A 23439-nucleotide genomic window follows, 5' to 3' on the forward strand; every position below is an offset into this window, starting at 1 on the left:
AAGGGTCCTCTTGTTTCATCGCTGCTGAATGCGCTGCTATTCCCGTTGGATATAATGCCATTATAGGTGATCGAGATATAGTAGAGGTTGCGGCGGGGATGTTGGCCCGCGGGACGAATGTGGAGGTCCGTGATAGATGAGGAGGAGGATGTTGTGATTGAGGTTGTGGAGGGGAAAGTGGGGGCGCTGAAGGTTGTAAATGGGGAGGTAGTGGTGGTGGTAGATTCAGAGGAACCCCGTCACTAGGAGTCGCTGCAAACGGCAAATAAATCATTTCAGCGCGACGTTCCAATACGCATGACGACTGCCAGATGACACGTCCGTCCACCTCAATAGTATCTCTCTGTAAGGTGTCCACGGTTCGAACCTGGACAGAAAACAAAATCACCATAAGTATGTGCGTGTGTGTGTGTGTGTGTGTGTGTGTGTGTGTGTGTGTGTGTGTGTGACATGGTTGAAGTAGTGTGATTTGTTTTGTATTTACAGGGCCCATCACCAAGAGGAGGAGGATCACAAAATTTCCCAGGGGAGTATTGCCTACCCTGCAAGAAAACACACCGAGGCGAGCCCTGCGAGCAAGACAGTAAGGATAGTAACGAGACGTCGTACTATTTGCAGTACATTGTGCGGAGGGAGCACACGAACGAATTTCTTCAGATACTAGAAGCGAACGCCATACGCATAGAAAAGGAGATACAAGGATTGATCGCCCTGTATACAACTATGCAGCAGATGCGGAAGGAAAGTCCGGAGATCGATGTTTTTTTTCAAAATGTGCTACAAGACCCTGTGAAATCCCATTGGACCCTACGAAGCAGCTATGACTTGTACAAATTTTTTCGTAAAGAAAATTTTGTAGGTGTCGATAAAAACCTTGCGGCAAAGTACGATATGAAATAATAATAATAATGGTGATGGTGCCGAGTAGTATAATGATGATGTGTTTGTACACAACAATAGGTGAATAAAAAATCACTGACCGAGATTTTGTTGTTGTTGTTGTTGTTTGAGAACTGGGGTTCTCCTATGAAATTAAGTTGTGATAGAAAAATAATACTTACACCAGCGATAGTGTTTGGCAGCTGCGACGACGACGACGACGACGACGACGATGAAGAGTAACGTGTATCCATGATGGTTCTGTATGATTGTGAAAATATTTTGCAGAATAAATAGCGGTGATTGTGGGTCAGCAGCAGCAGCAGAGTGGAATCGGGTGGAGAAAGTACCTAAGAGGAGAATTACCGAAAGTTGTCTTGATGTAGGTTTCGAGTATGTGTAGGTAATATATTATACGGTCGATTACATATGGTGACGTAATATGTTATGGGGTCAGAGTAGAGAGTGGCGAGCGAAAAAGAAAGAGAGAGAGGAAAAGTGGAACAAACATGTAGTAATGGTTGTGAAAATACAGAACAAGTTAGGTGTGTGGTTGTCGGGACGAGGATTCGAACCTGCGACCTTTGAATTCGAAGTCTGTCACGTAAACCACTCACCTAACTTGTCCGGTATGCATCCTTACATGTAATGTTTTGTATTTATCGTCGACCGTGGGAGACAGAATAACGGCGGCGGATAAGATATCGCGTTGTTGCCTAAAAGAGGTCCCACCAGGCGGCCGCCGGGTTCGATACTCTGTGGAGACATAAGAAGAAAATGGTTCGATTCCCGATTAGCCTAGAGGTGGGTTCGATTCCCGCCGCCGCCGCCGCTTGGATTCGAGAAGCACACTATAGCGTAAGGTGGATCCAGATGACGCATTGTTGTGTAAAAGAGGTCCCGGTTCGATACTCTGTGGAGACATAAAAGAAAATGGTTCGATTCCCGATTAGCCTAGAGGAGGAGGGTTCGAATCCCGCCGCCGCCGCCGCTCGGACTTGGTTGACCGAGAAGCACGCTATAGCGTAAGACGGGTCCATATGACGTGTTGTACATGAAGATAGTTCGATTCCCGATTAGCCTAGAGGAGGAGGGTTCGAATCCCGTCGCCGCCGCCGCTCGGACTTGGTTGATCAGAGTAGACTGTAGTAGTAGTAGTAGTAATTTATCGGGGAGATAGATAGATATGTTTCGTCAACAATAGGACACGATTTGTGTGTGTGTGTGTGTGTGTGTGTGTGTGTGTGTGTGACAAGGCCAAGCATGGCCTGCGGCCATGCCTGGCATTGTGCGGGGGGGCCCCCTTCGTTTCCGGACGACCGCCGCCTTCGAGGAGCAGGACGTGCTGGGCTAGCAGTAGTAGTAGTAGTAGTGAGTTTCACGAGAGTGTATGGTATGGACGCCGCCGCCGCCGCTGTCTCCACGTCTCCGCTGGGTACCGAACTGCAACGTAGGCTAGGAAGTGCCGATCCAAATTCCGTGTGCATCAACAGGAGATACCCGATGTTTCCGACCTACGCCGATTACCAGGGACGCCTGTCGACATACAGTCCACTTTGGCCCGAGTCGATAACCATTCGACCGGAGGAAATGGCGGACGCCGGATTCTTCTACAGTGGATTCGGGGACGTGGTTCGATGCTACTACTGTGGACTACGTCTGTATCAATGGCAGCGGGGCGAAAATCCATGGATAGAACACAGAAAATGGTATCCTCAGTGCATCTACCTTCGTCTGATGATCGCAGACGGTCTGTCTGCGGCGACGTCCACGGTCGTCGACGGCGCCGTCGCCGATGCGGAGCAACCTCCAGCTACAAAACTCTACAAAGGTATCTCTGGAGCAGCAGCAGCATCAGCAACATCGGGAGCAGCAGCAGCAGCCGATTCCTCGGACGTGGATGGGGAAGAAGAAGAAGAAGAAGAGGAGGAGAAAAAAAAGTTGGACGCAACGGCCGTTATCGCCCCTGCGGTGAATGTGAACATGGAGGACAATCAACACTGTGTCATCTGTTATGTGCATCAGAGACAGATAGCTTACCTACCGTGTGGTCATTTTCTGGTGTGTGCATCGTGTGCCGTGAAGACCACGGATTGTTGCGTTCTGTGCCGTGCACGTATTGCGGTTCTACAAAAAATATACATGTGAAATGAAAAAACGTAATAAATGTGTATTAAACTATTTATTTTTTCTTTGTTTGTAGTGTTAGTACGTACAAGCTTCATATACTAGAGAATACATATAGTGGTGTTAGTAGTAGTAGTAGTAGTAGTAGTAGTAGTAGTAGTTCTGGTAGTCTCCGGTTTCATTGGGCGTGCCAGTGTCGGTAGTAGGTCTTCAATATAGGGTGATACATGTGCATGAAGGTCTCCCATTGTCGTGCGTCCAGCAGCAGGATCTCGCCGCCATCCTGGAGGGTTACCGTGAAGTTGCGAGCACAATCCTGAATGATGATACTGAAGTCAGGTGTAAGTACACATTTTACGATACGTCGTTTGCTGCAATCTAGACGACGGTCGTGGAAAATGTCTGTAAGAAGTCCCATTGATTTGGTTAATTCTGTATATTTGTCCGTGCCGAGACTGATTCGGGAACCATCCTTCCGGAACACGATCCTAGTGTCATCCTTTTCGCCAACAACGGAAACCTCGAAGGCGTCATCCACGGTGAAGACAATTGCTCTGGGGTCGACGGCGGCGGCGGCCATTGTTGATTGTACTAGTAGTAGTAGTAGTGGGTGACGAGGGTTTTTCGAGCAGCAGCAGCGACGGTCACAGGATCCCAAAAACAACTGGTGGGGTGGGTATTTCACTTTGGGTATTTATGTTTAAAGACATGAGGCCACGTGCGCGCGAATGATGCGCAGTAGCCCAGCACTGAGAAGGTCGATCCTAGGACATACGAGTGGGTGGGGCACATGATGACGGCTGACGACGTTATGTTTTGCGACACAGTATCGCATGTACGCAGCAGCCTGTGGGTGTAACCCCTCGTAGTAACACATGTAGGCTGCCAGCGTGCGTCGTGCTCGTAGAAATCGTTTCAGTTCATCTTGTGTCAAGCAAAGTCGTTGGTCGCCCACTAGAAACACAAGAATGCGTTCTGAAAATAAATAGTCTGTATGGACGACCATCACGTGGTCGTCGCCGTCGCGGAGTACTCTTGTGTAACCGTCACCTGTTTGGAAAAATGTTATTATTTGGTTCCAGTTGATATTGAGCAGGTCCCGGAAGATAGTCCAACAGAGGGGCACATCTCGTTCTGAGAAACGTAGCAGCACCGCCGGGAAACACTTCTCTAGTCCATTGGTATCGCCGTCGCCGCCGCCAAGTTCGTACCCTAGAATTATAATTTTAGTTGGAGACAGGTATTCTAGAGATTGCCGTAGGCAAATCAAATGCCCGCTGGTGGAGTTGGTGATCGTGGTGTCCGCCGCCGCCGCCGGGAACGTCATCGTCGTCGTCGTTTCCATTATCGACGTCCGCGATGCGTTTTCTTTTTGTTCTTCTTCTTCTTCTTCTTCTTATGTCGAATGGTCGCTGTTGTGAGGTGTTTGTCGTCGTCGTCGTCGCCGCCTTCGGTGTCGTCGTCGTCGTCGTCCAGGAAGATGATCTCCAGGTGAGCAGTGACAGGTACCGCCTTCAGTTTCTTAATGTCTGCAACAACAGGAACAAGAGAAACGATCGATGAGTCTACAGCATGATTGCATACATTGTATATTAGGGTTAATGGTACAGCTAGTCGGGGTGGGAGTAGAGGTAGGAGGAGGAGGATGCGAAAAATATGCATCAAACATTTGAATCGCAATGTGATCGTTTCGAACATGGTCGTTTGTGAAGTGTACGTGAAAGGGTCGTTTGGGAACTCGCATGCATTCGTGGCGTAGGTATATGCAGCAATATTGACCGCAGACGGTACTGAATAAATCTTGATACTGACGCGGATTGTACTCCCACGATATGCAGTTTCGATTCATGAACCGGGCAAAGGCTGGCTGAATAGGAATGTTTCCGTAGGAGTCGAAATATTTGCCGTACCCTTCCTTGTCGATGTACACGGCGACCCAATGTTCTCCGTTTTTGGTGGACGGATGAGTGTTAGCAACGAGGGCTGCTGGTTTTTTTGTAACTACCACGTCGGCAAGAATATCACTCGGGTAAACACCGTGGAAAACGTCTCCGGTCACAACATCTCCAGAGAGTACGTTGTGGATGTCGTACGTGTTCATCCGGAGTAGTTGTAAATGACGCCCCTCTCTTTTGAGACCTCCACCGAAGTATTATAGAGGAGGTATATCAAACACGTCATGGACCGTGTCAAGGGTGAATTGAATCTCGCTTCGATGCGAACCTCCCCTTTATCTGGTAAACTTCTGCATGACGGGTCATCGCATTGATCGGGTGTCAACTGGTAACATAACATGAAGTAACCGTTGGTAAACATTTCTCTGGTGATCATGTGCCCTTTGTCTGCATGATAAATATTTGTTCCTGTGAAGAGTGTATCGTATGCTCGTGTGATGCCTCCATAGTTTCCGGATGTAAAGTTCGGTTCCAGGGGCGCCGTCTGTACCAGCTGGTCCTTGAGGTACAATGCAAAGTAGTTCAAGGATTCGGGTGTCAAGTAAAACGGGTTCGTGTCTCCGCTCCCCACGAAGGCGTTGTTTGGAACCATTGTGAATATCAGAAAGGTTGGAATTGTTCCGTTGGTTATGTTGTTTAGTGTCAGGGATTTTCCTCCGGCCGGAACGGTGTAGGTTTTCAACTCGGATCGTTTGAAAAAATATTTTGCATTACTCTTCTCTAGCGCTCTACTGTGTGCCAACAGGTAGGTTGGGTGTAGTTTGAAATGTGGGATGTGTAGCGTTGCTCGCTTGATCTTTATTGTTACCGGTGCATTTGGGGTGTCTCCCCACATGATGAATTCGTTTTTCGCCTTGGTGAGCACAACCTTCAACTCGACGTTGTTCAGAAGGTACTTTTCTTGCTTGAAAAAATCCGCATGCAGGTTGGTGCTAAGTTCCACATGGTTCTGGAGTTCCGTGCTCTCCGTGGCGGAGGAATCTGCCCACTGAAACAACTCTCGTCTTTTTGCAAAACCCTCGTTTGTAGCAGCATTCGCTTCATTTTTTGTGTCCTTGTAGAAACATCTGGATGTGAGGTGAGTTTTCGCCGCATCCTCGCCGTAGCCGATTACCGTCTCCAGAAAAGCCTTATAGTGGTAGTTGGTGCTCGAAAAGGTAACCAGTTTGTCGTTCAGATAAACGGAGCACTGACAGAAGAGCGAATGTGCCAAATTTTTCACAACTCCCCACTGTTTTGTCGTAAGGTCGTTGTATTTCAATAGGGTACCGTCCAGTTTTGTCATTATCAGGTCTAAGTATAGTTTGGTCGTAGCCAGATCTCTGTAGAACTCGTCCGTCCCTTGACTCACAAATTCTATAACATTTTGATTTTCGATCGAGGCTATAGGGTGACAAATCTCTATGTAATTATCCACAATGCCTGTTTGAATACACGGCTCCTCGAAAATATCCAGTGACGATGCAACACCTTCCATTCTGTCTCTAGTAGGTGATTACGGCGAAAATATATCCTTATGTCCGTGTTGGCGACGACGACGCTGGGTTACTGTGGTGACCTTCTTCTTTTTGGTGCTACGGGTGGTTGTCTTCTTTTTCTTCTTTATTACTTTGGGTGTCTTACGCCGACGACGACGCTCGTTACCTGTACTGACACGTACACGTTTGCACCCGACTTTCGACTGACCAACACGTTTTCGTTTCCTAGCATTTATACCGGATCCGGTCATGTTTTTTAATTTAGCTTCGGCTTTTGTCAGCAGGTTTGTCTTGCTTTCGTGTAGACGTTTCCGCACAATGTCTCGTACAGCTGCTCCGTCCGACGTAGCCACATCCGCTAATATATTCGCTCCGGTACGTAACGCCTCACGTCCTATTGTCTTGGCTCCGGACATCACAAGTGGTTTCACGGCGCGAAACAACCAAGGAAAAAACGACCCTAGGATCCCATGTCCACGTTGATATCTCCGCCCCTGGTAATACGGTCCGATTCCACGACCTGTTTGCGCCTGCCGAATGTAGTAATCGACGATGGTATTGGTCATGATCGGGGTTCGTATCCAACTGTCTGGGGATCGATTGATGCACGTCTATTTATTTATCAATCGTATAGTCGACGACGTGGACGTTTACGGAATTCCAGTAACACCATCGACGGCGAGCTGTTCCCGTGAAACGGTATAATCTCGTTCTTATCGTTTCGAAATTCTATTTCGATAGTTTCGAACGAATATCTTGTGAGTGGGTAATAGTGAACATTTCGAAAGTCATGCTGACCGGTGTTACCTGTGCCGGCGGCAAAATCGTGACATATGGTTCGAAGGAGTCGTGCTGTAGCATCCCCCACGATTTGATATGGGATCAAATCACAGTATACACATATCAGTTGCGTGTTGAATGGTGTGACCGTTGACGGCGTCGAAGTGTCCTCCTCCTTTTCCTCCTCTACGTTTTTCTTTTCTTCCATCGTGTACAGGACTTGTCGTAATGTGTTTGCCGTGTCGATCATCACGTCTTTCACTTCGTCCGTACTCAGGCTGTCGGGAATCAGGTTGTGGATGTTGGCTAGTAGTTCCTTCGTCGATGTGTACAGCTGCGGTGGTAGGTTCATGATCACGTCTCGACCCACTTTAATTCTGTTCGCTGTGGATAAAATTTTCACACTGTTGACGTTATGAGGAAAATCGTACGATTTTGGTCTCGAATACAAAATGCTGTTTTCGTTCGCCGCCGCAACGACTGTGGCCACCAAGGTTTCTTTGGCAATAGGTAACACCGTAAATGTTCTACCGTCGTCGTCGTCGTCGTCGCCGTCGCCGTCGCCCTCTGCTCTTTTATGTCTTTTTACCGGAGATTCCTCTTCTCCGTATACTCCTCCTCCAAAGATAGACTCGATATCGTTTATAAAACCATCCACGTATTTTCGTTTGTTTGGTTCCTTTTTCAAATCTCCGAACATAACCTGGGCAAATTCACCGACATTCGCGTACTGCATAACCGGAAACGTCAACGACCTCGTCTCATCCAACCGTACTACGTTGTCAAAATACAGAGGATATGTCACCTCCACCAATCCCACTTCCCAGTTTTCGTCCAATTCTATTGTTTCCGGTAACTTTGTTGTAAAATGTGATATTGTGTTTCTAGGGAAAATATCCATCGAACTGTTCGAGAAGAGGCGCACGTAAAATCTCTCTATCTTTTCCATTTTCTCCCTTCCTACTGCGGCGACACACGATGAACGTTTTCTGCAGGTACCCACGACGAAAATGTCGTAGGATACCCATGCCACTTCACTTTATATTCCAATCGTCCGTTTCGTTTCCGACGTTGCAATATTTTTTCGATCCTGTACTCTTTCTCCTCGGGAACAATGATCTTCTGTAGTTCTTCCGTGTAAAACGATCCGTCCAACACGTTACCTTGGAGATCTTCGACGAGATAAACTGGAACAGGTTTGCGCTGAATTCTTCTGTGTATTTTGAAATGTTCACGACTCCAATTCGGTACGTACCCCTTTTCGAAAGGTAATTTCACCTTACTCACTCGTACCGTATCTCCTGTACGAAATACTTTCTTGTCTTTCGCGTCGGCAACAAACGGCACTGGTTTCGTCGACGACGACGAAACTTTTTGTAAATTTTTCCATACCGCATACACATTATGTTCGTTGACGTCGACAGGTTTCATACCTATACTTCTATGATACGATTCGTTGTAACCTCGAACTAATTTTCCCAGAACATCGATATACCTGTACGTTCCACGTGTGGTAAAATATTTCCACATACGTGTTTTTAATGTCCTGTTGAAACGTTCCACCACGCTTGCTTTCACGTCTGCGTTTCTAGGAATACGATGCTCGATACCCTCTCGTTTCAATAGTTTCTGGAATAGAACGTTGGTGAATTCTGTTCCCGCATCTGTCTGTAACACAGTTGGTTTCCGTTTACACTCTCGGAGAAGTTTACCTAATGATCGCGTTACCTCTACACCAGTTTTGTTTCTGAGGGGTACTGCAAACGCTTGCTTGGAAAACACATCAATTACAGTAAGTAAATATTTGTAACCTCGATTGTACCTTTTCAGATTTTGAAGATCGTTCAGGTCTGCTTCCCACAACTCATCAATGTTGGTCACGTTGTAGTTTACTCTCGGGTACTTTACACGTTTGGGTCTATGCAACGTGTACGTGTCCTGCTCCATCAACCATTCCTGGACCTGCTTCTTCGGTATCCTTTTGTCTACGGCCTTCCACAACTTGTCTGCAGTGGTGAACGATTCTCCCTTCTCCGGTGAATAATACGCTGCACCCAGGATCTTGTTTACATCCGTAACGGTTCCCATGCTACGTGTCTCGACCGTTTTCTGCTCGCTGTACCACGTGCACTTCGTAGTCGGGATTTGATAGGAGTACGTCTCGGTGATTTCTTCTTCTTTTTACCCTCCTCGCCTCCGTCGATGTCGTCGTCGTCCTCGTCGTCGTCGTCGTCCTCTTCCTCTTCTGCCGCTGTTGTCACACCTTCCTCTTTCACCAGACGACGTTCTACCCACGGCAATCCGCTAAATATTGTAGCACCTTCTTTATTTACGTTTCCAACCTTCTCGGACGGCGTCGTCGTCATCGTCGTCGTCGTGAGTACCGGTATGGTCAAAGGCTCCTGTTTCCTACGCACCACACGTAGGTACTTGTCCAGTGTCTGACGATACAATGACCATTTTTCGTGATCGTCCAAGTTTTTGGAATATAATATACGATGCATTTCCTGATCTAAACCCGTTAATTCAACGTTGGCTGCGTTCCCTTTGATTTTTTCAAACTGCTCCGGGGACATCAGAATCAATTTTTTGTAATGCATTTTTCTACACCGCTCACCGATTCAACAATGTACCCAGTAAACCACTAATGACACTACCTAACAGAACGGGAAGAAACCCACCCTTCTGTACGAGAAGGCGTTTTCTCTGTTGTAACGGTACGCTCTTTGTTGCTAATTTTCGTAACACGTTTTTGTACTTTGCAAGTTTACGTTTTGTCGCCTTTGTGATTGGAACGTTGTTGTTTAATACGTTCAGACAACACTCGGACAACGTATTCACCAGTTTTGGATCGGCTTCCTTTAAAATAGCTCTTCGAAGTCTTGGTGGCGCCGAACGAAGTGTTTGGAACAGGCTTCTATTTGAGCGAATAAATTTGCTCATCGTGGTCGAAGGTCAGGCATCGATCAGGATCTGGAACGTGCACCACACAGTAACTAATGCCGTTTTTCTTGTCGTCCTCGGACTGTGTAAACAATTCCGATCGTACACGGAGCGGTTCGGGTGTGTCCTGAGTGAAGTCCAGCAAACAATAACTGTACGGCACTCGCGTACATTCCTTAAATAGTTTTTCAAAGTTTCTCCACATCCCCGGGTAGATTTGACGTGCCAACGTTGAGATTTGCAGGTGGTCTCTGGGATTCTTAAATATAACCATGTAGTTAGCGTTCAAGGCTATATCACGTGCTTTTGAACCTTTGGGGAATATATTTTGCGTTAGAAGTAACACACTCACGCAATTGTGATGCGACATTTTCGTAAACAAATCCGACACCCCGTTATCGTTGTACGCTTCCGTCATCATATCATCCAGGATCACCAGACACGGACTATGACTTGTAATCACATTGTAGTCAGGTATTCCGTTATAGTGTTCCACACCCTTTATATCCGGCGGATGAAAATTTGAACCTGTACACCAAAGAATTTTTGTAAAATCTCCTTCGATGGTATCCTTGCGGTTACGCAGCAAATGGGTTACAAATGTTGATTTTCCGCAACCACTCGGTCCGGCAACAATTCAACGAAACGGTTGTTTCCATCTCAGTGCCATCGCATCTACTAATCTGGTCGTCCCACACGCGCCTTCATTTATGGTCTCAATCTTGGTACCCATGTGGTAGGGTGTCGAAAGTGTTATTTTTCAATCGCCTTTTTGTGTTTACAACCCGGTAGGTTTTCTCCTGCGGTTCGCTTACCAGAATAAACGGACGTTTTCTGGCGATTTTTTTCGGATATCGTACTGTAATCTGTCTTTTTTCCTCAAGTTTCATAACAAATTCCTTGATGACATCGAAATCAATTGTCATACTCGTACCATAGTCCAATGTTATTCCTTTCACTTTCACCACTCGACATTCCTTTTGTTTTTCCGGCGACCATACACTTAATGCGTAATTCTTCGGTCCACCAGCTACAAATTCACGAATGTAGGACCCCTCACCAAATTCCGCCAACTCGTCTGTCAAATCACCGAGATAATCTCCCAAACGTAATTTACCTCGGTTCGTGTCTGTCTCCCTGAATATCACACTATCCGTGTCGCATTACAAGATATTCTCCTGTAAAGCGTCCAACAACTTATATAGGCGCAGTCTGGCAAATGTGGTCGTGTACGCTCCTATGGCAACGTTACCCTTTTTGTTGGTGGGTGTACATTCATCCAGGTAAGTCCAGTTTACAAAAACTGTATCGTCGTTCACAAACAACAACTGTTTTACTTCGATACCCGGTTCACTTAATTTTTCAAACAAATCTCGTGGTTGTTTGATTATGGTCGTTTGGGGTTTGTTTGGATTTTCACAAAATTTACCCCACAATGAATTCAAACATAGTTTCGCCACTGCACGTAAACCAGGTATTTTTTTCCACTATTTCCTTTCGAAGTTCGATCCCTTCGTGTTCACGATAACGTCGAAGATACTCTTCTTTCTTTTTCTCATCCGTACACCACGTAGGCCAACCGCTACTCTCCTGTTTGATTTGAAGGAACGTGTCCACGTATTGAGCGAACAAACCACCAGTCTGGGTTCGAGGATCGTAAACACTCACTTTGTACTTCCACACCTCGTACACGTTCAGAATTTTGTACCCTTTTTCCACAGCAACACGAACTTCATCCAATACCCACGTTCCCACAATAGCTCGCTCCTCATCCGTATGCCGACACCCATCAGTAGTACAGGTACACCGGTTCTACGCCCGAAAATGAGGCTCGGTGAGGCTCGCCTTAATGGATTTCTCTCGTAAGGCATGAGCCTCATTTTCTCGCAGTGTTGCCAGCTCACCCCAAGAATATTTCACCATGTGATATTTGACAGGCGAAGCTAACCTACGAATGGGAGTTGGCAACACTGGCAACATCAATTGGCGATCAGTGTTGCCAACTCACCTCAAGAATATTTCACCATGTGATATTTGACAGACGAAGCTGATTAGTGTAATCAGCTCAGTTGAGCGCCATTAATTGGCGATCAGTGTTGCCAACTCACCCCAAGAATATTTCACCATGTGATATTAGTAGTACAGGAGCACCGGTTCAACGCCCGAAAATGAGGCTCGGTGAGGCTCGCCTTAATGGATTTCTCTCGTAAGGCATGAGCCTCATTTTCTCGCAGTGTTGCCAGCTCACCCCAAGAATATTTCACCATGTGATATTTTACAGGCGAAGCTAACCTACAAATGGGAGTTGGCAACACTGGCAACATCAATTGCGGTTCAGTGTTGCCAACTCACCTCAAGAATATTTCACCATGTGATATTTTACAGGCGAAGCTAACTTACAGAGTAGTGGGGGAAAGAGAGTTCACCAACCGAAAGTGGGGCTCGGTGGGGCTCGCAGTGTTGTCAACCTCTTACTCGAAAAAATCACCAAGGTTTTTGTTTTTGGGTATAACCTAACCTCAAGCAAGGAGCTGGCAACGCTTGAGGCTTTCTCGCAGTGTTGCCAACTCACCTCAAGAATATTTCACCATGTGATATTTTACAAGCGAAGATAACCTACGAATGGGAGTTGGCAACACGGATTAGTGGAGGTGCACGGGTTCACCAGCATCAATTGCGGTTCAGTGTTGCCAACTCACCCCAAGAATATTTCACCATGTGATATTTGACAGGCGAAGCTAACCTACGAATGGGAGTTGGCAACACGGATTAGTGGAGGTGCACGGGTTCACCAGCATCAATTGCGGTTCAGTGTTGCCAACTCACCTCAAGAATATTTCACCATGTGATATTTGACAGGCGAAGCTAACCTACGAATGGGAGTTGGCAACACTGGCAACATCAATTGGCGATCAGTGTTGCCAACTCACCCCAAGAATATTTCACCATGTGATATTTTACAAGCAAAGCTAACCTACGAATGGGAGTTGCCAACACTGACTAGTGTAATCAACCCGGTTCTGCGCCATCAATTGATGTTACCAGTGTTGCCAACTTACCCCAAGAATATTTTACCATGTGATATTTTATTTCCAAGTCCCGGGGACACCAATGTATATCGTGACTTTTGTAAACCTCTCTCGGGAACGATGTGCCACACACGCGCGCGCGCGCCTATCGGTAGATTACGTTTCGCGTATTTATTTGTTGCGCTGACACAGCGTGATGAGTAAATAATGCATTTTCTCATTTTTGAAGTACGAATGCATTTTATCGTAATCTTCCAAGTCCCGGGGACGCCAATGTATATCGTGACCTTTGTAAACCTCTCTCGGGAACGATGTGCCACACACGCGCGTGCGTGCTTCTTATTATTTTTGTATTGTGATGTAAACAAACAAATAAATAATTGTTTTTTTTTTAGGATTTCTGGCCTCTATAACCTTGCCAGGGTGCGTGGGTGCTCAACACCAGTTCTAACGGTCATAGCTATCAAAAGCCCAATGCCTCTGTAGAGTTTTGTGAGTTATTATTTTTTTTAATTTGCGCATCGAACTAACTTATATTGGATTTTGATCGTAGTGTGCAGTGTTAATTTGATCAGAGGTGTCTTATCGGCTGGATTGTTGTTATTCTGCAGCACTGTCGAGGTGAAATCCAAATTGTACATGTGCTTGTTGAAATGTTTTTGTATGCGTGGAAGGGTGTGCTTGGACCAGTGGGGAAATTTATTTTTCGCACCGAGGTTTGTCGTGGAAGTTTTTGTGCTTGAATTGTGCGAGGGGGTTGTTGTCGAAGATTTGTCCAATAGGAGTTGGCAACACTGACTAGTTGCTTCACAAATTTTTTGTTTTTTTAAATATATGATATTTTACAGGCGAGACTAACCTACAAGTTACAAGTTGACAGCGTAATCTTCTATAAGATGATAAGTATGCAATAAGATGAAGAAGACGCTAACTGGCAATAGCGGTGTTAATGTTTCCAGCTTTCTACCCCCTCTCACCGGGCCTTCTCCTCTTATGGCACAGTGGTATTTAAGGATTCGATACTTGCACAAGTGGTTTTTGAAACTGTAGGTCCACCCCTGATTAGTCTTAATTACAGGGGGGCTCTTGTAAACACTATGGGGGTGAAAAAAAAGCATACTTCTGTTTTTCCACATGTATGTATGTATGTAATGTGATTTGTGTGGGGGTTAAAATTTTGAATTTATGGCTTAATTAATCTGCATGAATGCTTAATGTTTGATTTTTTTATTTCTAGTTTGATATGAGATACACACAATTTTATTTTTTGAAGTACAGTTAATATTACCTAGTTTGGGTTAAGCTGTAACATACAACTAGCGATCGACACGACCACCTGACACACAGACAGAGAGAGTGTGAGCAAATTCAAAGTGTGATCTATTGTGAACTAAACTAACCTCACTCACCCACCCACATATAATCTTACAGGTAACTCAAAAAGCAGAAAGTAGCATATAGCATGACAGGTCGATCTATTGTAAACTAAACTAACCTCATTTGCCCACCCATATATAGCCTTACAGGTGACTCAAAGGCAGAAAGGCAGCTATATCACTTGTAAGGGCCAACACACAAGATCTATTGCAAACTAAATTAACCTACGACATAAGCCACGGACACATCTTCCAGATAGGGTATAAGCAACTCACCTCTTGCAATTGTATAACGGGGAAAATTAACCTACAGCTGGCAACACTGTTTGAGTTGCTTTCGACGAGCCAAACTTATATTTTGCTAATAGGCTCTACAGCTAGAAGCTTGAAACATATACCCTCGCAGAGTATGCCATCTTACCTCATGTAAAAATATTACCTAGTGCGATTAAGCTGTGACATACAACTAATGATCGACACGACCACCTGACACACATACGGAGAGAGTGAGACAGCTTATATGCAATATATTCCTACGCATGTACTGGCTTTAAAAGGTAACTTGCAACAACTATTTCACTCACTCCCTATCAAAATCTCCTAACTACATGTTTTTGATACTTACTGCCAGAACATGATGGTTTTAGACTGTAAATTCAAGCTGATTATTCTATTTGTGCATGATGCCTGCATTTGGAATATTTAATTCTTGGCATACGGTATTTTTTGCGTGCTCTACTAACCTTGCGCTCGATTCACGGAAGCTATGACGTGTATTTCCTGTTTCGCGAACATGCGAGAATTTTTCACAATAGATAATATATTACAAAAACGAGTTGTTTGTGTATATAAATCTAGTTTTGGAAATGGACATGAATATAATGTCAAAAATTATTGCATAACTTAAAAACATTGACATTTATTGCACTAGCAAAGGTAAATGTGGAATGTCCCGGCCCCTCAGCTGTTAGGTTAAACAGCATAAAAATTTCATTACTGATAGCAAGCATTGTCATATGGACAAAACAGATCTAGTAATGAGCTGTCTTGCATGTCTCCTGAGTGGAAGGAATATGATGCCACTATAAACTGTAAACAAGATATGCAGTCCCTGGCATGAGATGCACGAGGCTTATGAACCTCGACCTATAGAGTTGTACAATCGATGTTTTTTTTAAGCATAGCGGTGTGTTTTTGCTTATTTCAATGTCATCGAGCGTGCATGTAAAGAAGGGGAGAGAAAAAAAGAGGAGGAGGGGTTATAACGGATAATTCATATTTCGATTTCAATACTTTTGCTAGTCACGATTCACCTGCTATCTAGAAGGACACTGGACGATGGCTAAAAACGAGGGAAGGAGAGAAATGTTATTTTTTTTTTATTTTTTTGATTGTGTGTGATGAAATAGTTTTAGATAATAATAGTAGGCTAATAGAATTGTAGAAAACAACTGTATCGTGATGCGAGGCTGAAAGTAATTTCGAAAGCAGTCTCGGGCATCTTCGCGTTCAGCCAACAAGGAAAAATGTACATGGAAGGGGCAACGGTATTATCCATGGATGGTTTTTCTGAATAAACATACATATCAGTTTTTGCAGTCTCCAGATGGGACCGGAGCTTTTGTTTTGCTTGGACAGGGGGGGTTCAGATAAATGCATGGACATCAAAAATAAAAGAAAGAAATTTTACTCCACTGCTCACATGTATTGAATCTTCCAATAACACACCTCGCGGGGGCGTACCTACATGTATGCAAAATATAGTTAATGTCTTATTTCTCGAACCTGTGGTCTGTAGATTTGCTTTTGTTGGCAACAGAAACAGAAAAAATGGCATCATGTTATTGTATACTGATATGGGTGTACTGTAATCATAACAATTTTCTAGTTAAAAATTTATGTCGAAAAGTAATGTTGGGTGACTTGTCTGTGTTGGGTCTTATTAACAACTTCACAGCTGTACCTGCACAACTCATCGACTACAAGGCAACAATGTTAGGAAATGTGTGCATGGTTCCGAGAATACAATTTAAAATCACTAATGTGGCATGAACCCCCTCTACTTGTGTGTATTTGAATATGCGAAAATTAGACACTTTGAATAATCGAGGAGAACAATCACAAAAACAGCTTGCACCGGTATGACGTGTTCAAACTTCAGACGATTTTTGTTAATCTACAAAAGCCAAGTGCGAACGGAGATCACTACGAAAATTGTGAAAAAAAAAGAAGCGAGGCTATTTTGGCTAATGGCAACGATGAGGATGAATAATGGTTGTTTTGATAAAATTGATGAAGTGGGGTATGTTGAATATGCCTAGCCTAAAATAAAATTCAACAATTAATGTTAAACATTTGCCACTCTGAAATGGCGACGGCCATCATCATAACATCACTTGTTTCTAACCTGTCCATATTGGCCCTCTCTCTACCCCTCCATAAATTCGATTCGAAAGGCACAATTATTTCAATTCTTGAATAAGACTTGCATATGCCCTCAGAAAAAAAAGAGAAGAAATAAATAAATCAAGTCATGTATATTCTTCATCCCCGAATTTTCTTCCACAATACTGCACGAATCCTCGAGTTTCGGATATTGTTGTTATACGACAGGATGGGATAGATGAACTGTATGTCTACCCGAGGACCAGATGTAATCAAATATTTTTTTTTGAAAAGATGGTTGAAGAGGTTGAGACCATTGGCAGCCTCTTACGCGAATCGAAACCAAAATGCTTCCATTATCCAGCGATGAACTTCAATCTTACAATAATATTGAAACGTGTCCGGTGTGTGATCAAAGGTTTTTACTGACGAGAACCGGAAAGTAATTTCATCATAATTATTTTACCGGAAACTACATCGGTGGAATCTGTAACATAATGTATTCATGTATGTGTTTGACAATCATATATCACTCACTAGAACAATTTTCACATTGTTTTCACTACGTGAGATGATATTTCATTTATATTTATGATAAAATAGAGATTTGGGTGTAATAACAGTTTTCATTAATTAATTTAGAGATGCATTTTTTATTTGTTGAGTTAATAATTAGGTTAATTTGTTATTTCTTGCGAAAAAAAAAAAGGGAACCACAGCTGAAAGAAAATACACAACTTGTATTATTGAGGTCAAGAGTTTGTTTTAACATCACTTTTTTGCACACATAGGCTAATCACGACTCGGGATACGTTTAAAATAGAATCTGAAACATTGATTATGCGACCTGACTGGAACTCGGAATAGGACACACTGATTACAAGACGTCGATATATTACCACTTGGTAAGAAATTGTAGTGTTTTAATTCACACACACACACTCACAATTTAAAACAACTAAACTGATCGCAGGCCCAACTGGTGGCTGGCATACACAACTATCCATCCACCGGTCGTCTTCTGGGGTGTGTGTCTCGATGAGTGTCAACAACCTCCATTGTGAAGTAAAATCTGTAGGGGTAACATCACTCTCCAATTACAATGTTGGCAAACTTTCCAACTTCATCGTGAACAACGACAAAGATATTGGCTATCTGATCAAAATTATCAACACGCTGCCTCCGAGATTTTGGAACATTGCCGAAGGAAAAAAACTCGTGAACGATATCATCAACAAGTTATTTTTCGAGATGCATTTACTTGGCTACCAATACTGCGGACCGGGTACCAAACTCGAGAAAAAATTGGAGAGAGGAGACAAGGGTGTGAATCTGTTGGACGTGGCATGCAAAGATTACGATATTGCTTACAACATGCACACGAATTTGGATGCACGTCACGAAGCAGACAAGAAATTGGAGCATGCCGCTTTCAGGAGGGTTATGAGCAGAGATGTTTTTTGCGAGAAAAAGTTGCAGCATTGGGCACCACCATCGCCATGAACACGAAACAAAAATTTGGATGGGGAATCCTACCTAGAGTTATCTTTAACTGGCAACGAGGTGATCTTGGTCAGCACGACGAACCCTCAGCTGTTATAGAAGATATCTGAAACCAGCTTACACCAGTCACTCATAGCCCCCCCCCCCAATTTTCTCACGATGGTGGGTTGCTACCGGCCCTATACGTAGGCCGAATAAATTCCGACCAGAGCCGGATTCGAACCTATGCCGTCTCGCAGCGAACAATCTCAAGACGAGTGAACGCCGTAACTCGCTCAGCTACGGAGGACGACTCTTTTTCTCTTTCTCTCTACTTTTTTTTAATTTTCATCATTATTGTTAAAATTAATCCAAGAGAAAATATATATTTTGTGTTGATATGGGAAATATGCAATAAAAAAAATGCATGATCAATAGTTAAGGTCAAAATCTGAATAAACAGTGAGGGTGATACACGCAAGCTTCCAGGCATGTGATTTGCACAGAATTAAATATAAAATGAGAGATGGAAGGTTTTTGTTACTATTAGAATTTAAGGATGGCAAATATGTACAGCGAATGAATACTATGTTTGACTAATTGTGAAGATGAGTATCACAGTACGTTTTTTATCGTTCTTATATAAACGTTGAAACGTTTAAGAACGTATAAGAACGTTTACCGAAACGTTGAAACGTTTCAACGTTTCGGTAAACGTTCTTATACGTTCTTAAACGTTTCAACGTTTATATAAGAACGATAAAAAACGTACTGTGATACTCATCTTCACAATTAGTCAAACATAGTATTCATTCGCTGTACATATTTGCCATCCTTAAATTCTAATAGTAACAAAAACCTTCCATCTCTCATTTTATATTTAATTCTGTGCAAATCACATGCCTGGAAGCTTGCGTGTATCACCCTCACTGTTTATTCAGATTTTGACCTTAACTATTGATCATGCATTTTTTTTATTGCATATTTCCCATATCAACACAAAATATATATTTTCTCTTGGATTAATTTTAACAATAATGATGAAAATTAAAAAAAAGTAGAGAGAAAGAGAAAAAGAGTCGTCCTCCGTAGCTGAGCGAGTTACGGCGTTCACTCGTCTTGAGATTGTTCGCTGCGAAACGGCATAGGTTCGAATCCGGCTCTGGTCGGAATTTATTCGGCCTACGTATAGGGCCGGTAGCAACCCACCATCGTGAGAAAATTGGGGGGGGGGCTATGAGTGACTGGTGTAAGCTGGTTTCAGATATCTTCTATAACAGCTGAGGGTTCGTCGTGCTGACCAAGATCACCTCGTTGCCAGTTAAAGATAACTCTAGGTAGGATTCCCCATCCAAATTTTTGTTTCGTGTTCATGGCGATGGTGGTGCCCAATGCTGCAACTTTTTCTCGCAAAAAAACATCTCTGCTCATAACCCTCCTGAAAGCGGCATGCTCCAATTTCTTGTCTGCTTCGTGACGTGCATCCAAATTCGTGTGCATGTTGTAAGCAATATCGTAATCTTTGCATGCCACGTCCAACAGATTCACACCCTTGTCTCCTCTCTCCAATTTTTTCTCGAGTTTGGTACCCGGTCCGCAGTATTGGTAGCCAAGTAAATGCATCTCGAAAAATAACTTGTTGATGATATCGTTCACGAGTTTTTTTCCTTCGGCAATGTTCCAAAATCTCGGAGGCAGCGTGTTGATAATTTTGATCAGATAGCCAATATCTTTGTCGTTGTTCACGATGAGTTGGAAAGTTTGCCAACATTGTAATTGGAGAGTGATGTTACCCCTACAGATTTTACTTCACAATGGAGGTTGTTGACACTCATCGAGACACACACCCCAGAAGACGACCGGTGGATGGATAGTTGTGTATGCCAGCCACCAGTTGGGCCTGCGATCAGTTTAGTTGTTTTAAATTGTGAGTGTGTGTGTGTGAATTAAAACACTACAATTTCTTACCAAGTGGTAATATATCGACGTCTTGTAATCAGTGTGTCCTATTCCGAGTTCCAGTCAGGTCGCATAATCAATGTTTCAGATTCTATTTTAAACGTATCCCGAGTCGTGATTAGCCTATGTGTGCAAAAAAGTGATGTTAAACAAACTCTTGACCTCAATAATACAAGTTGTGTATTTTCTTTCAGCTGTGGTTCCCTTTTTTTTTTCGCAAGAAATAACAAATTAACCTAATTATAAACTCAACAAATAAAAAATGCATCTCTAAATTAATTAATGAAAACTGTTATTACACCCAAATCTCTATTTTATCATAAATATAAATGAAATATCATCTCACGTAGTGAAAACAATGTGAAAATTGTTCTAGTGAGTGATATATGATTGTCAAACACATACATGAATACATTATGTTACAGATTCCACCGATGTAGTTTCCGGTAAAATAATTATGATGAAATTACTTTCCGGTTCTCGTCAGTAAAAACCTTTGATCACACACCGGACACGTTTCAATATTATTGTAAGATTGAAGTTCATCGCTGGATAATAGAAGCATTTTGGTTTCGATTCGCGTAAGAGGCTGCCAATGGTCTCAACCTCTTCAACCATCTTTTCAAAAAAAATATTTGATTACATCTGGTCCTCGGGTAGACATACAGTTCATCTATCCCATCCTGTCGTATAACAACAATATCCGAAACTCGAGGATTCGTGCAGTATTGTGGAAGAAAATTCGGGGATGAAGAATATACATGACTTGATTTATTTATTTCTTCTCTTTTTTTCTGAGGGCATATGCAAGTCTTATTCAAGAATTGAAATAATTGTGCCTTTCGAATCGAATTTATGGAGGGGTAGAGAGAGGGCCAATATGGACAGGTTAGAAACAAGTGATGTTATGATGATGGCCGTCGCATTTCAGAGTGGCAAATGTTTAACATTAATTGTTGAATTTTATTTTAGGCTAGGCATATTCAACATACCCCACTTCATCAATTTTATCAAAACAACCATTATTCATCCTCATCGTTGCCATTAGCCAAAATAGCCTCGCTTCTTTTTTTTCACAATTTTCGTAGTGATCTCCGTTCGCACTTGGCTTTTGTAGATTAACAAAAATCGTCTGAAGTTTGAACACGTCATACCGGTGCAAGCTGTTTTTGTGATTGTTCTCCTCGATTATTCAAAGTGTCTAATTTTCGCATATTCAAATACACACAAGTAGAGGGGGTTCATGCCACATTAGTGATTTTAAATTGTATTCTCGGAACCATGCACACATTTCCTAACATTGTTGCCTTGTAGTCGATGAGTTGTGCAGGTACAGCTGTGAAGTTGTTAATAAGACCCAACACAGACAAGTCACCCAACATTACTTTTCGACATAAATTTTTAACTAGAAAATTGTTATGATTACAGTACACCCATATCAGTATACAATAACATGATGCCATTTTTTCTGTTTCTGTTGCCAACAAAAGCAAATCTACAGACCACAGGTTCGAGAAATAAGACATTAACTATATTTTGCATACATGTAGGTACGCCCCCGCGAGGTGTGTTATTGGAAGATTCAATACATGTGAGCAGTGGAGTAAAATTTCTTTCTTTTATTTTTGATGTCCATGCATTTATCTGAACCCCCCTGTCCAAGCAAAACAAAAGCTCCGGTCCCATCTGGAGACTGCAAAAACTGATATGTATGTTTATTCAGAAAAACCATCCATGGATAATACCGTTGCCCCTTCCATGTACATTTTTCCTTGTTGGCTGAACGCGAAGATGCCCGAGACTGCTTTCGAAATTACTTTCAGCCTCGCATCACGATACAGTTGTTTTCTACAATTCTATTAGCCTACTATTATTATCTAAAACTATTTCATCACACACAATCAAAAAAATAAAAAAAAAATAACATTTCTCTCCTTCCCTCGTTTTTAGCCATCGTCCAGTGTCCTTCTAGATAGCAGGTGAATCGTGACTAGCAAAAGTATTGAAATCGAAATATGAATTATCCGTTATAACCCCTCCTCCTCTTTTTTTCTCTCCCCTTCTTTACATGCACGCTCGATGACATTGAAATAAGCAAAAACACACCGCTATGCTTAAAAAAAAACATCGATTGTACAACTCTATAGGTCGAGGTTCATAAGCCTCGTGCATCTCATGCCAGGGACTGCATATCTTGTTTACAGTTTATAGTGGCATCATATTCCTTCCACTCAGGAGACATGCAAGACAGCTCATTACTAGATCTGTTTTGTCCATATGACAATGCTTGCTATCAGTAATGAAATTTTTATGCTGTTTAACCTAACAGCTGAGGGGCCGGGACATTCCACATTTACCTTTGCTAGTGCAATAAATGTCAATGTTTTTAAGTTATGCAATAATTTTTGACATTATATTCATGTCCATTTCCAAAACTAGATTTATATACACAAACAACTCGTTTTTTGTAATATATTATCTATTGTGAAAAATTCTCGCATGTTCGCGAAACAGGAAATACACGTCATAGCTTCCGTGAATCGAGCGCAAGGTTAGTAGAGCACGCAAAAAATACCGTATGCCAAGAATTAAATATTCCAAATGCAGGCATCATGCACAAATAGAATAATCAGCTTGAATTTACAGTCTAAAACCATCATGTTCTGGCAGTAAGTATCAAAAACATGTAGTTAGGAGATTTTGATAGGGAGTGAGTGAAATAGTTGTTGCAAGTTACCTTTTAAAGCCAGTACATGCGTAGGAATATATTGCATATAAGCTGTCTCACTCTCTCCGTATGTGTGTCAGGTGGTCGTGTCGATCATTAGTTGTATGTCACAGCTTAATCGCACTAGGTAATATTTTTACATGAGGTAAGATGGCATACTCTGCGAGGGTATATGTTTCAAGCTTCTAGCTGTAGAGCCTATTAGCAAAATATAAGTTTGGCTCGTCGAAAGCAACTCAAACAGTGTTGCCAGCTGTAGGTTAATTTTCCCCGTTATACAATTGCAAGAGGTGAGTTGCTTATACCCTATCTGGAAGA

The 23439-nt window shown here is 42.9% G+C and overlaps 2 protein-coding genes across 2 annotated transcripts; one reads left to right on the forward strand and one right to left on the reverse strand.

Moving 5' to 3' along the window:
* The first annotated feature begins 2142 nt into the window (after positions 1-2142).
* On the forward strand, positions 2143-3027 carry LOC145983073 (death-associated inhibitor of apoptosis 1-like). The gene has a single exon (XM_083116347.1). It carries the CDS (start codon positions 2143-2145, stop codon positions 3025-3027), a length of 885 nt encoding a protein of 294 aa, XP_082972473.1.
* A 2076-nt stretch (positions 3028-5103) lies between these two features.
* On the reverse strand, positions 5104-6438 carry LOC145983074 (uncharacterized protein F54H12.2-like). The gene has a single exon (XM_083116348.1). The coding sequence runs from the start codon at positions 6436-6438 to the stop codon at positions 5104-5106; it is 1335 nt and encodes a 444-aa protein (XP_082972474.1).
* Positions 6439-23439: the final 17001 nt, after the last annotated feature.

Source organism: Lepisma saccharinum, unplaced genomic scaffold (assembly GCF_977018435.1).
Source record: "Lepisma saccharinum unplaced genomic scaffold, izLepSacc3.1 HAP1_SCAFFOLD_626, whole genome shotgun sequence".
Taxonomy (NCBI): Eukaryota; Metazoa; Arthropoda; class Insecta; order Zygentoma; family Lepismatidae; genus Lepisma; species Lepisma saccharinum.

What these genes read in the sequence shown, in the direction of transcription:
- LOC145983073 (XM_083116347.1), top strand. Translation starts at nt 2,143, where the DNA reads ATGGCCTGCGGCCATGCCTGGCATTGTGCGGGGGGGCCCCCTTCGTTT.
- LOC145983074 (XM_083116348.1), bottom strand. Translation starts at nt 6,438, where the DNA reads ATGGAAGGTGTTGCATCGTCACTGGATATTTTCGAGGAGCCGTGTATT.